We start from the raw sequence: 15,663 nt of genomic DNA, 5'->3' as shown, positions 1-15,663 counted from the left end.
ACAGCTAAAACCACAATATCACTCTATATTTCAGCTGCTTGGCAGTAATGTTAGTTTACCAGACGAAGGTCTCTCCATGAATCAATACTGATCCTAGTGTTGGCTTTACGTTATCGTCTCCCAACCGCAGCCGGAGGGAGTCAATTCACAAGACAGGGAAAACCTCTGTCGGTCTGGAGGAGCAGCAGCAGTTATTTCTGCACAAACGTCCACTGTACATTCACTAGATATTTTCAGAGCTAAACTAACTATTCTGCAGTGTGTAGTGAGCGCGCAGGAATGTGAGGTGGAGCGAGAACGCGCGCGTTGTGTGAGTGAAGACAAGCAGGCAGAGGAGCGGTCTGAACAGCGTAGCCACATGCGAGCGTGCATATGCGAGAGCGCGCAAGGGATCCCGACCCGGTAGATTTATATGTGTAAAAAGTTACAAACAGTCCCTTTAATCATGTTTGCTAATATTTTTGTACTATCTAAGACCATAGGAATAACATGTATAGATTTAGAAAATGGGCATATAGTTGCCCTTTAATTCATCACAACTGAACCAGATTATGATCCAAATTCAATAGAATGGGGTCAAATTACGTAATGAAAGCACCTGATTCAACTCCCAGAGCATCATGGGTGGTTTATCATGCAGGGGGTGAAAAAGTGAGCTGTTTTTTCTGGGCTGAACGTCACTGAATGACACCGTGTTAGGAGGAGGAGGAGGAAGGAGGAAGAGGAGGGCGTGTTCCTCCTCCCTCCATCCCTCCCTGCCTCCCTCCCTGCCGCTGCAGACCGATGTGTCGGTGTTTGTAGGCTACCTGAGGACTGAACCCTAACCTGTGGATCCTCTCCCAGCAGCAGCACCATGGGGATTTCCGCGTCCAGTCTGCTGGATGAGACCAAATCCAACTACATCAAAGGTAAAAACATCCACAAACCAGTCCAGACGTTCCTGTTCTGGAGCGCGTTTGGAGCGACGAGGACGCACCGCGCTCTTCCTTTTAACACACACACATCATCGGGTCGTCGTCTCTGTTGATTCCTTCAGGAAACTTCCACTTCTTTAGCTTTGTGTTGTTGTAGAGCTTAATGTCAGATTGTATTGTGATAAGTGGAAATCGGTAAATCAATCCAAGGAGCGCGCTTTTTCCATTTTGCGCTTCAGGGAGGAAAAATCTGTGAATTTCAGTTTCTGTCCTGACAGATCAGAATTCAGTGTAAACCTCACTCAGCTGAGAGTTTCTGTGGATACAAACAGCTGATTATCTGTCACCTGAACTTGTTTTCCAGGAGATCTGAATCTGTCAAGTCAGGCTGCTGTGGAACCAGTCTGTCTGGTTTGCTTGTTGTGTCTTTCCACAGAAATATTCCCCTTTAGACTTATAAATCCACCTTCCACCAGGCAGTTTGTCTGACAGATGATAAACCCTGGAGAGGGATTTAATGCTGCTGTCAGTGTTTCCAGCTCAGTTTATCTACTGGGGTTGATCAGGTCACTCCTGCCCTTCCAGTCCTGCAGGAGGGGAAAAGAAAAGTGAGATGGGAGAGAGTGCCAAGACCTGTTTTCCCCTTTTGTCTTCTGTGTCCTCTGCTGCTGGGTGTGTCCCTGGGTGGATAATGTGTGGAGAGGACAAAAGGTGCTTCTGCTGTTTTCATTGTGTGTGTGGATAACACAGAGAGACAGATGGGGATGCGAATAGGTGTTCATGCAGGGATGCTGTGCCAACATTAAAGGTCCCATATTATAAAAAAGTGAGATTTTCATGTTTTTTTATTATAAAGCAGGCTTAAGTCCTATATAAATACTGTGAAAGTATCGAAACACTCAATCCACAGGGAAATACACACAGCCCGTAATCAGAAACTCTGCATTTGAAACAAGCTGTCAGGATTTCTGCCCATTTGTGATGTCACAAATATACAATATTTAGACCCTTGACACAATTTTAAACGTAAACATTCTAAATGTGTCCCAGTTTATTCCTGGTTGCAGTGTATGTGAATGTCATCAGCTGACAGGAAGTACACATGGACCCAAGCTGTTGCCTAGTAACGCAATTCTGTTGTAATTCCGTCAAAATGCACTAAAACGGAGCGTTTCAGACCGAGGGTAAATACAGGTATATTCAGGCTGACAGTATGAGGAAAATAAAGTTTTTTTTTTGACATTACAGCATGTAAACATGTTCTAGTAGAAACACAAAATACAAGTATGAACCTGAAAATGAGCATGATATGGGACCTTTAAGAGACCAAATCACTCAGCTTAGTTGCTTTCAGTGAAGATGATGATGATGTTTTTAATGCTGCTACTTTATTTGTGATGTCGGTATTTTAAATGTGCGTAAATAAGATGAATCAGGAGGATGTTTGGTGACCATATAATCATCCGGGCCTGGTCCAAGCTTTGCGAGGGTCAGAATTTGGTTAATCTTCAGTTTGTTCTGTGACAAACCTTGTGGCTGAAGATCCACCTGTGCTTCAGGTCAAGTCTGGCCCCAGTTTGTGCATCTTGTGTATTACGATGATCCCTAATCCAGTCACAGTGCTCACCGTCTGATTCTCTCAAAGATAAATGCCTGAAAATGTTTGAAACATTGCAAAGATTTTTAATCCGTGACCATTTCCTACTTCAGGGGTCGGCAACCTTTTTATTGTTAAGTGCCATTTTTTTTAATTTTCTTGTTAGTCAGTGTGCCATGTCAACATTAAGGTTAACATTAAGGTTAATTATGACACTACATCAAAATTTAAATCTCCAATGGATCTGTAATTTTATTCCATCCATAAAGGCAACGTGCATAGCAAAACTTTTAAAAACGATTTTTCTCACTATACAAGAAGGCTGCCATTCTTATGAAAACATCCATATCTCATTAACCCTACCAACCTTCCACCAATCTTTTCTGTCAGCAGTAAACATTTGCTAAGAAGGCAACGAGTACTAGCCAATGAGAGGCAGAGTAGGGCGGGTCTTTGTGGAATGCGGGTGGAGAAAAAAATCTATCAAACTACTGTAAATAACAGGCCGCAGGCACTTCAACATTTCCAAAAAACTCTATTGCACACCTAGTGTGCCACTGGTTAAGCTTCTGTGTGACTTCCTAAGGTTGCCCACCTCTGTCTTACTTCAACAAATGTAATGCTTGTTTTGTCCAAAAAACAAAGGTATACTGCGATATAAACAGCAAATCCTCTCATTGGAGAAGCTGCAACCAGAGAACTTGGGATTTTCTTTTCTTAAAAAATCCCTAGGGCTGTCAAAGTTCACGTGATGATAACGCGTTAACGCAAATTTGTTTTAACGCCACTTAACGCAACTTGCGTTTCTTAGGTTGCAGCAGGCTCAGTTTAAAGCTAGAATGAAGATACTAGCATCATATGAAACTAGAAAACCTAAATAATCCATTAGTATCCATTGAAGGCTAAATAACACCCCAAACTTGCGCTAAATTTTGGCGAGGAAAAACTGGCATGACTATTTTCAAAGGGGTCCCTTGACCTCTGACCTCCAGATATGTGAATGAAAATGGGTTCTATGGGTACCCACGAGTCTTCCCTTTACAGACATGCCCACTTTATGATAATCTCATGCAGTTTGGGGCAAGTCATAGTCAAGTCAGCACACTGACATGCTGACAGCTGTTGTTGCCTGTTGGACTGCAGTTTGCTATGTTATGATTTGAGCATATTTTTTATGCTAAATGCAGTCCAGATATTGTCCAGAGGGTTTCTGGACAATATTTATCATTGTTTTGTGTTGTTAATTGATATATACATACATTTGCATAAAGCAAGCATATTTGTCCACTCCCATGTTGATAAGAGTATTAAATACTTGACAAATCTCCCTTTAAGGTACATTTTGAACAGATAAAAAATGTGTGATTTATTTTTGCGATAACCAAAAATCGATTCACAGCCCGAATAATTACTCAACATGATTAATCGGATATCAAAATAGTTGCAGAATAATTCTCTGATTGATAGACTAATCGTTGAAGCTCCATGTTGGTTTTGATTAGAAGAGTTGCAAATTGGGACTCACATTTCTTATTTTTCTTGGGACTTTAAAATCGTCATTCTCGGCTCTTAAACTGGAGCTTCAGGCCAAGTCTGGTCTGGTGTCTATAAGCATTGACCAAGTCTTTAAAAAGTTGATTTAACTCAAGTCAATACAGGCGGTAACACAAAAGCATTCTTGAAGAATAATAAAAACAGCACAGAAATTTCTTTCGGTTACAAAGCACATTTGCAGAGTTATTGATGCAGCTCAGTGTTGTGTGCAGATGTTAGTGCTGTGTCATTCCCCACTCAACCTGTTGGCAGAACGGAGAGAATAATACAGTCAGCAGGTCCCCATCTATCCAGCAGAGACCAGCTGACTGGAGCCATACACAACACATGTATGTACTTGTATATTTTATGGGGTTGTTTAGATCAGGGCTGCAATTACCGATCATGTTCAATGTCAATTAATTCGTCAATTATTTTCTGGATTAGTTGATTAGTTGTTTGGTCTATAAAATGACAGAAAATGGTGAAAAATGTCGATCAGTGTTTCCCAAAGCCCAAGATGACGTCCTAAAATGTCTTGTTTTGTCCACAACTCAAAGATATTCAGTTTACTGTCATAGAGGAGTAAAGAAACCAGAACATTCAGAAGCTGGAATCAGAGAATTTTTCTTAAAAAATTACTCAAACTGATAATTCAATTATCAAAATAGATGGCGATCTATGGCGATGGCGAACTAGTTAATTAATTGTTGCAGCTCTACCGAAGATATTATGTTTAATGTAATATAAGAGAGGGAAAAGCAGCAAATCTTCACATCTAAGTGGCCAAAGGTTAAAATGACTAAACTAGTTTAAGTTTTAAGTTAAGTTGTTGCAGCTCCAGTATGGATGCATCTATGTTCTGGAGGGGTGGATGATCCAGTCGCTGTGGAAATACATTTTTGTCAGCTGTGTTTCTGGCACATTACTGTGCCCCTCAGCAGAAATGGAACTTGCCTCTTCAGGCCGCACATCAGCTTATATGCACTGAGGTTTTGTTTGAAGACATTTTGTTTTCTACTTGTGCAGATTTGGGTGAACATGTTTTTACTTTTCTGCTTCAAATCTGGATCAACTGTGTTGTTGAGATATGAAGGTGTTCCTCTGTGTAGGTTTTACAGTGGGGAGCGTACTCTAACATCAGAGGAAGTTGTTACATTCATATGAAACTATTAATAAACACAAAGGGCTGTCCTCGACCAAAGAAATTCTTAGTCGACTAACATTCATACAATTTTGTCGACTAACCGATTAGTTGATTTTATCGACAGATCTGTAAAACTGAGTTTCTCCACAAAGAATCACACAAAAGCACAACTTTAAAGAGGACCTATTATGCTTTTGTGCTTTTCCCCTTAACTTTAGTGTGTTATATATATTTTTTTGTGCAAGTAAAAGGTCTGCAAGGTTACAATGTCCACTCCAAAGGGATTTACTCTCCCCTGCAGAAACACTGCTCCTGAACTGCCTGAAAGGCCTCGCTTGAAGTCCCGCCTTTTCTTCCGTAACGTGGTGATGTCACCAATTAACATATTTGCATAACGGCTAGTTTGATACACCCTCAAACAAAGCCAGTTAGAGCGGAGCTGGTTCGGAGTTTGAAGAGTTTGGTTCATTTGACCAATCATAACAGAGTGGGCCAGCTGACCAATCAGAGCAGACTGGGCTTAAGTATAAGTATGCACCTTGAAATAGGCATAATAGGTCCTCTTAAAATCTTGTGTTTACCATAGATGTGCTCATAGGTTTCTTGGAAATAAGTCATTCAGCATGAAAAACGACTAATCCAGTGAAGAAATCTTTGTTGATTAAGACCAAAACGACCGATTAGTTGACTAATCGACTGAGAGGCGGCAGCCCTAAATATTAGGCTTATTAAGCTTCAGTGAAACAAGCACATACACCAGTTCACACAGCACAGGCCACATATTTAAGGAGTGAGCTGACCATCGCCTAGTAACTTTGTTTGTTGATAACAAGATGAAAATGCATCAGGATTTCTATGATTCAGCTCAGCAGGTGACAATGATCGATCAGATTGTACATTCACCTTGTGGAATGAATCAGAGCAGCATTAATCACTGCACAACATCAGGAAGAAGATGTTGGTGCAAACGGAGAGAGCTCAGCTCTGTGAGTCACAGTCAGGTAGAGATATATAGGTCAGACACCAGACTGAAGTTAGTTTGATAATCGTTGTGTTTTATACAACAGTCTACATCCAATTGAAGCTTTAAGGTTAGATATTGTGTCAGTGTGGTTGTTTGCATCGATGGACTGTGATCAGAGAGTTCTAGTGCTTCATTCATGAGAAACCAGGTGTGCAGGATCGAGGGCCATTTCGGCTTCTTGGGTCACATGAACAACAGACGGGGTCAATGCTCAGTAAAACCACGCTGTTGTCAACAAACAAAATAAAGGTGAAAAGTCAGAGAAAGCTGAGAAAAAGGTGAAAGCGTAAACAAAACAGAACAAAGACTAAAATGGCAACAATGATTTTAAAAATGCAGAATAATCTGGTCTCTAGTCTTTAGATATGGTTGTACTCGGAAAAGAAAATAATCCATCTGTGAAAATACCTCCGCGTCTGTTGTTGATGTTGACACTGGTTGCCTCTGCTGTTGCCGTGGTTACAGGACAGAGTATCATATGTTGAAAAATGGGAATGGAAAAGTAAAAATATTGATCGTGTCCTCCTGTGAAGTGGAAATTCACGGACATGTGTTTTGTGTATTTTGTTGTCACTGTTAACACCCCGCGCTCTGCCTGCTGGGCCTCGCACATATTGACTGTAAATAACACGCTGTATGTATGTGGTCAAGGTTGGAGGAAACCAGCTTTCAGACTCTTGTTTAATGGGGTCCCTTGGGTGCTGTTCATCTCTTGCAGCTCAGATAGTTTTTTGTGTAGAAGCAGCTAAGTCTGCAGACTCTGTGCTTTCATGTTTGCCTCGTCAGTTTTTCCTGGCCGGCCGTTTAGTGGAGGGCGAGCTCGGAGCGGTGACACTGTGCATCTATTTCTCGTGGTGAAAACATTCCTCACTCTCTCACTCTGCAGCAGTGAAGTGTGTGTGTGTGTGTGTGTGTATAGGGTGGAGGGTGGAGCGTGGGTGTGTACGGTAGAATTAGTTGAATATTTAGTGGTAGTTTACTGGGTTGGGTTGGATGTCTGGTTTTGTCGAGCAGGCTTCATGTGATTCATGAGTTGACAGCAGTCCAGTTTTGGTGGAAGCCGATCCCTCCAGACATTTGTCCTCTTTGAGTTTGGGCAGTATGATGTTGTAAAATTGATTTGTGGATTGACTGCAAAATAATTGGCAACTATTTCGATTGGCGATTAATCATTAAAGAGGACCTATTATGCTTAATTTCAGGTGCATACTTGTATTTTGGGTTTATACTAGAAAATGTTTACATGCTTTAATGTAAAAAAAACCCGCTTTATTATTCTCTTTTCACCCTCTGTCTGAAACGCTCCGTTTGAGCTCCTGCCCCGCCCTCCCGAAAAGCCCAGTCTGCTCTGATTGGTCACTGCTGTGATTGGTCAACCATACCAAACTCTTCGGACTCCACTCCAGCTCCGCTCTAACTAGCTTTTTTTGAGAGCGTGCCAAACTATCTGCTAACGTGCAAAGTGTGTTGGTGACATCATCACGTTACGGAAGAAAAGGCGGGACTTCAAGCGAGGCGTTTCAGGCAGTTCAGGAGCAGTGTTTCTGCGGGGGAGAGGAACTCCCTTTGACGTGGACTTTGGGCTTTAAACTTTGCAGACCTTTTACATGGACAAAAAACTATATAACACAATGAAGGAAAGGGGAAAAGGCTCAAAAGCATAATAGGTCCCCTTTAAGTCATTTCTCAAGCAAAAAAAAAAGCCAATCATCCATCAGTTCCAGCTGGTCATTTGCGAAGATTTACTGCCTATGTATCAGTAAAATTGAGTATCTTTGGATTTCGGACTGTTGGTTGAACAAAAGCAATCGCCTTGGCTTTAGAAAACTGTGATGTACATTTCTCACTATTTCCTGATATTTTATAGACCACGGGATTCAGTAATTAATTGAGAAAATAATCAGCGGATTAATCGATAATGAAAATAATCATTACTTGCAGCCCTAATTACAATGACGAAGGATGATATCACAATAGAACATAATGGCTTATTTTAATGGTCCACCAACTTTTTATCAAAATGGAAAAAGACATTCAATGTCTGACCAAAGAAATGTTGCAACCCAAAAACCAAATTGTAAAAGAATACCAGTTTTTAAAAAGCAGACAAGGTGGAGGGTTTGTCTGTAGGTAGTGTCTTTTAATGAAAACCTTCCATTTGATTTAATTGGAACATTTTAAATGTATGTAGTTCATTTTCAAACCTCAAACTGATGCATTGTCTTTTTAAAATATGTCTATATATGTTTATGATACACAGGACTTTCATCTAGGAGACCGCTGTTCGTGTCCCGTGTGAAACTTAAAGTCCACATTGACTCATTTTAATTAAATTAAATAACGCAACAAACATTTTTATTTTAAGCTAAATCATGATGTTTTACTAAATTTAACCAAGTTGTTTTGTTACATTTTTGTTTTGTTTTGTTTCAATTTACAATGTTATGCCCATAATCTGGGAGATAATGGGTTTCCCTGAAGTTACCCCCAAGTTAGCATTGCCGTGGTTGCCTCGACAAGAAGCCAATGGGAATTTTTAGTTGGGTTTTGGATTATTGCAGAAAATAAGCTCTGTGGCAAACAAACGTTTATGATACTTACACATTTTGTTCAGCAAGATAATCTCCACAAATATACTTTTATGATTTTTGAAGCGTAAATGCAATCTCCAGAAGTAAAAGGCTAACGTTAGGCTATAAACTAACTACACCGCAGTCGCATAAGCTTGAGTATACACAACGAGGCTGTAAAGGCGGACGAGTTGGTGTGATGATGTTTTGCAGTCTCATATAGCCACTTGTTAGCAACTGCCTTTTTTAAGACATATAAAGGCTTCAAAATTCACAAATGCGATATTACGTATTATAGATCGTAGAACAATTTATTAAAATCTCCGGACCTTATTTCAGGCAACTAAAAACCCATTCAAAAAACCTATCGACTTCCAGACGAGGGAACCGGAAGTGCTACAATGCTAACTCAATTCCAGGTTTTAGGACTCATTCCTTTAGTTGTATTGGAACTTAATTTTGTAGGAGACAGAGTTTCTGTCTGGGCATGTTGGCTTTTTGTGGATTTTTCCTACACCCAGTTCAACAAATACAGCACTCTCTGAGCCATCATTGGCCTTTAATTCCAATTATCAGACTGGAAAACATGGTGGTTGTTGTGGAAACATTGTCAGATTTCGTCTAAGCTCTCTTTAGTAAAATCCCATTTGTCTCTGATTTGGATTTGGAATAAATCTGAGGAGAAAAAACAGAGGCTGTGCATACAGAATTGTGCCCAAAACTGAATCTGCAACTCCTACTTTAAATGCATGATAATGAGGTTGTGGAGGCCATATTTCACTAATTGCTCCAGCATGTGTCTGTTGGGCTTCATGGATTCTCAGGGGATATTTTCCACACTAAAATCTAACAGCTGCAGCAGACCTTATGAGATGTTGTTTTGCTCAGTGAGACTATGAACATGTGGATCCCTAGTAAAGAAATATACCAAACCACTGGTATAGATGCTATGTACAACGATGATGTTTATGAGCATCTTAAACATCTGGCGGAGTGGTGACGCGTGTTTATCCTCCACATATTTCACCCAAGAGGAAAAACAGAGGCGCTCAACAGGGCGCAACATCTGCTGTCTGCTCTGAGGAGTTTCTGCATTACTCAACAGTTTGAACTGTTTTCTTTTTAAACCATTGCTCATCTCATCATGACCACTCAGTGACTCATGTGTAGGGACGGGTACAGAAGACCAGTCTTAAAGTGGTACTGGTTCCTCCTGACTGGTCTGAACCGGAATACAGATGTGCTCCTGCAGCAGTCGGAGCTGCGAACTCCATTTGTTTAACGTTCAGCATTTCAGTTTGTGTATTGTTAGATAAACTTCTTCCCTACGTGCAGCCATCCGCTAACAATGATCGTGCAACTATTTATAGCAGACAAGTTGAAATGATCTCAAGAATGGACTAACTAAATCAAAGTGTAGGGATTTTTACAATAGTAGAAATTTAGTAGTCGATACCAAAAAGTGAAATGCCACGATTCTCGATACCGATTTGATACCACGGTAGTGTTAGGAAGGTAAACAGGGTCATAATTCTCTCTCTCTATTATCTATTTTAATATTGCTGTGAAAACATCTTCTTCAAACAACTGGACTTATTCAAGTTTCCCGCCAAAAAACTACATTTTATAAGATTACATTACATGATAACATCACAATTTACCTTCACCCGAAACTCATTTTACTGAATAGAGCATGAATGAACCATAATGTAAATCAATGTCACCTTTTGCAAAGAGTATAGAAGCAAAGAGAAAAAAACTCAATGCCTGCTGCTGCCATTTTGGACTGAAACACGTATTATATTTATAATATTTTATTGTTCAAGTGTTCAAGAAGTTAGTGTGTCTGGCTATGATAATTGATGCGTTGGTCTTTCCACTGTCAAATTTAAGCTGCTCTCTGCTCTTAAATGCTGTACATTTTCAGATTTGACATCTGTTACTTTGTTTTTGCAAACTAACAACTAACTAGCAACTAACTACCTGTTCACATAAAGTATATTGAGTCAGTGAGTGTAGATGTTCCTCTGCTGAGCTGGTGTTTTGAGTCTGATGGAAGTGATTCTTTAGTGGAGTGAAACTGTGACTCTGTTTGCAAGTCTCCCAAATGGCTTCAAAGAATGCACTTAGCTCAGTGTGCAGCATTACATCATCTATTCAGACAGTATATATGTCACCCAAAACAAAAAAGAGAGAATTATGAGTGTGTTTGTAATTAAAATGTAAGACAGTTTGTTCCCAGTTACAAAACATTGTTGCAACTTAGATTTCACGGCTGTAGCAGTTGTAGAGACTCTTTGCTTTTTGCTGTCAGGCTCCAGTTCTTCATGCTGTGTCACTCCAGCTGCCATTACACAATCCCTCAGATATTCAGAGGAGCTGAGAGACTGTGAGACCTTCCCCCCTTTTTTAGATCTGAATCCACTGCTCTCCACAAAGAGAGGAAGCTGCTGCTGCTCAGGCTCTCTGCTGGAAACCCACCTATTGTTTACTCCCACTGACTGACTGACTGACTGAGTGTCCACTGAACACAATGCAAATACTGCAAATCTGCTGCCATTCAAACAACGTTTCACCATGAAACCGGCTTTGAATAGCCAAGAAAGTATGCGTTTATGTATCTGTATGAAAGGAAAGGACAACACTACAGGCTGAAACGATAAAAAAATAGAGATTAGAGTCTCATTCTACCTCTTTAAATGATCTAATAATTATTTAAAGGTGCTCTATACGATATCCAGAGCATTAATGTGGCACCAAACAAATATTTGCTATGTAAAGATACATTGGACTAATGTCTACCTGAGCAGAGAATGAAGTCGCTCTCCCTCTGTGTGTTGTAATCTGAGCTGTGCGGAAGCAATAGAAATGCGCCCAATATTGCATTTAGCTCCTTTAAATAAAAGGGTTGCCCCCCCTAACCCCCACACACACTTTTTCTCTATTAAAGGAATCGAATAGTACATTTTGGTTCTTTCTGAGATATTCAGATGGATATTGATCTCATGTCTGTGTGTTAAATATGGCGCTGGAGCCAGTATGTAGTTAGCCTAGCTTAGCATAACGACTGGAAGTAAGGGGAAACAGCTAGCGTGGCTCCGTCCAAAATAGAAAATTTGTGTTATATTCAGTTCCATATCGGGCTCATTTTGTGCTTCTTACAGCTGAAAGTTCACGTCTGTGTGTAGCTATTTTTGAGTGTAAACACCAGAAATGGAGGCATTAGCTGCTGGGCGTCGAGACCTTGACGTTCTTACTCTACATCATCCAGGTATGATGGCATGCGAGCGCCAAACAGGCTCTGCAGCTCGTACAAGTCACTAACGGACAGTTGAGTTTATTATTGTTTCAGAAAAGGTCTCACATGGTGACGCCCATCTGAAGCAGCTTCTGTATTCTCATAATCAGGGTGTGTGAGAGTCGGTTGCAGAGAGACTTTCAGTAAAGTCACATCAGGGCAGTAAAACCTGTCAGCCCTGTGAGGGATGTTCATTGAGGTAACCTTTCCAAGTGCAGCTCTCTATCATTATCGACTATTCCCCCTCTGCCTTTTGTCTCTTATGTAATCTCACTGCAAACAAGGCTTAGAGCTAAGCATCCATTTGTCTGAGAGATAAATCCCCGACCATCTGCGAAAAACCCACAAGGTCCTTTTAACAACGCTGAACACTGTTTCAATTTCTACAATCCTCAAAGACTCTTTAAACCATCTGGATGAAAAATACTCAGTCTGCTGCACCACAAAAAAGATTTCAACCTTTTTTCCTAACAAACATGGTAGCTGGAGACGAATTCAAGATGTATTATTAGTCATATTGTACACTTATTATTTTTTATCAACAATACATATTTATTAGGGCTGTCAATCAATTAAAATATTAAATTGCAATTAATCGCATGATTGTTCATAGTTAATCACGATTAATTGCTAATTAATCACACATTTTTTTATCTGTTCAAAATGTACATTAAAGGGAGATCTGTCAAGTATTTAATCCTCTTATCAACATGGGTGGGCAAATATGCTGCTTTATGCATATGTATGTATATATTTATTTTTGGAAATCAATTAACAACACAAAACAATGAGGAATATTATCCAGAAACCCTCACAGGTACTGCATTTAGCATAAAAAATATGCTCAAATCATAACATGGCAAACTGCAGCCCAACAGGCAACAACAGCTGTCAGTGTGCTGACTTGACTATGACTTGCCCCATACTGCATGTGATTATCATAAAGTGGGCATGTCTGTAAAGGGGAGACTCGTGGGTACCCATAGAACCCATTTTCATTCACATATCTTGAGGTCAGAGGTCAAGGGACATGGGAAATGGCCATACCAGTTTTTCCTTGCCAAAATTTAGCGTAAGTTTGGAGCGTTATTTAGCCTCCTTCACTAGTATGACGTGGTTGGTACCAATGAATTCCTTCCTTCCCTCTAGCTTTAAAACTGATTCTATCACAACCTAAAAATCGCAAGTTGCATTAATGCATTAAAAAAATTAGTGGCGTTAAAATGAATTTGCGTTAACGCGCTATTATTACGTTAACTTTGACAGCCCTAATATTTGGATATTTTTCTTTTGTTGTGTAAAACAAGCAAGGAGTTATGTCTTGCCACCATCTTTGTTTTGGTCAGGAAATGGAGTTGCAACCTGGGCAACAGGTTAAAATTCCTTTTTTTATATATTGTACAGCAGATGAACTAAAGAATCGTAGGACCCTTTCAAACCTACCTCGTTTGAACTGGACTTTTAGACTTTTCAGTTTGATCCGAACCAAAATTATAGTTTTGAAACCTCTCCCGGACCTGATTGTTCACTCGGTCCAGACTGAAATATCTCAACAACTATTGGATGGGTTACCATGAAATCTGCTCCACACATTCACGTTCATGTATTTCTGTTGTTAAGATACCAAAATACAACAAATGCACACACTCATATTTCTGTCATCGACTCACAGCCCCCTCCTCTTCACACACACACTCATTGTGTGTCTTTGTCTGACATTTTTCTGCCTTGCAGTGACTTGCTCAGTGTCTGGGGGTATTTCCTGACTGACATCACAAAGAGACTCTTCTCTGAGCTTCACAGTTTAGTGAACTCCTCTGAGCAGCAACATAATGCCCATACATGTACGAAATAACATTCATTATTTCAGAGCATCTTATTGTGCTTTTAACTTTTTCTTAAAACACTTTGAGCATTTTTAAATGTGCCTTGATGCGACGTGTGGATTTTAGCAGTCAATGATACTGTGTTAAACAATAAGCTGTTAAAAAGATGTCAGCAGTGTTTGTGCATGCTTGTTCACTTAGTCATCATGTGTGTTTGCATGTTAGTGTGTGTGTGAAAACAAATGACATGTGCTGACAGGTCATTTGTTTTCACACACACACACACACGACACTCCCCGACAACCACAAGAAAGTTTTCATACTATATATTATACAAACATATGCTATATTATATGAACCAAAAAACACTTGACCTTCTGTGGTTTACCTGTTGGACATGTCAATCTTAGATTTAAATTTGTCTTTTTCAATGCATAATTAATTTCTGTCAATTGATTAAAATATTTAATCGCGATTAATTGCATGATTGTCCATAGTTAATTGCGATTAATTGCAAAAAATGTTATCTGTTCAAAATGTACCTTAAAGGTAGCAAGTATTTAATACTCTTATCAACATGGGAGTGGGCAAATACAGTATGCTGCTTTATGCAATTGTATGTATATATTTATTCTTGTAAATCAATTAACAACACAAAACAATGACAAATATCCAGAAACCCTCACAGGTACTGCATTTAGCATGAAAAATATGCTCAAATCATAACATTGCAAACTGCAGCCCAACAGGCAACAACAGCTGTCAGTGTGTCAGTGTGCTGACTTGACTATGACTTGCCCCAAAACTGCATGTGATTATCATAAGGTGGGCATGTCTGTAAAGGGGAGACTCGTGGGTACCCATAGAACCCATTTTCATTCACATATCGTGAGGTCAGAGGTCAAGGGACCCCTTTGAAAATGGCCATGCCAGCTTTTCCTCGCCAAAATGTAGTGCTAGTTTGGAGTGCTATTTAACCTCATTCACGATTGCGTTAAAGAAATTAGTGGCGTTAAAACGAATATATGTTAACTTTGACAGTCCTCATAAATTTGCAATCCTCAAAGAGCGTTGTTACTCACTGAGCACCAGAAGGTGTTCAAAATCACCACTGACTATTAAACATTAATAATTGTCAGTACGTCACAATAAAAACATGTAAGAAATCTTACATATTAGTGGAGGTTGAACCAGGTGTGATGATGTGTGATAAATGTTCAGTGTGTGCAGGTGAAGTGACTTTGCTTTGTGTGTGTGCTTTTGTGATTTCTCTTGTTTGGGCGTTTGACCAGCTGTGCCACATCTGCATGTGTTGCATGTGTTTGCAAAGTCTCTTTGCAAATCCCAGAAAGTCTAAATTTAACGCCTTAATGCACTTTTTTTCGACCCAGCTCTTATTGAGATGCCGTGTCCCATAGTAATTTATTATTATTAGCAGAAGTGGTAAGGCATCCGGATCTGGCCTGGAGACTAATCTAGTTAGTAGATGACGGCCTGAACAATAGCTGCACTCATTCAGTATAATGGCATTTCCTGTGTGAAACAGCACTTCGGCTTGTTTTGGCTGGAAAGTTAATGCTTTATATCATAAAAAGGGTTCCACCTTTGCAGAAAATCTTTATTTTAGTTTACACTAAATATTTTAATTATGTTTGTTTGACCCCAAAACAACATATTTAAGTGAAACATGTTGAAAGTCGAGGGCCGAAGCACAAGTGATTAGTTGTTGGTGCAGATATATTTCTGAACATTTC

The 15,663-nt window shown here is 39.8% G+C and overlaps 2 protein-coding genes across 2 annotated transcripts in view; one reads left to right on the top strand and one right to left on the bottom strand.

Moving 5' to 3' along the window:
- The window catches only part of orc1 (origin recognition complex, subunit 1), a 303,843-nt gene that overhangs the window by 274,249 nt on the left and 13,931 nt on the right, over positions 1–15,663 (bottom strand). The window lies entirely within an intron of this gene.
- Positions 719–15,663, top strand: part of LOC141768259 (protein Niban 1-like) — a 48,112-nt gene continuing 33,167 nt past the window's right edge. The window contains exon 1 of the mRNA XM_074636379.1: positions 719–908. Within this exon, the coding sequence (XP_074492480.1) occupies positions 854–908 (55 nt within the window). The 5' untranslated portion in view covers positions 719–853. The remainder of the gene's footprint in view (positions 909–15,663) is intronic.

The sequence above is a fragment of the Sebastes fasciatus genome, chromosome 5 (assembly GCF_043250625.1).
Source record: "Sebastes fasciatus isolate fSebFas1 chromosome 5, fSebFas1.pri, whole genome shotgun sequence".
Taxonomy (NCBI): Eukaryota; Metazoa; Chordata; class Actinopteri; order Perciformes; family Sebastidae; genus Sebastes; species Sebastes fasciatus.
Note: the sequence above shows the minus strand (reverse complement) of the source record. Positions and strands in the feature narration are given on the sequence as shown.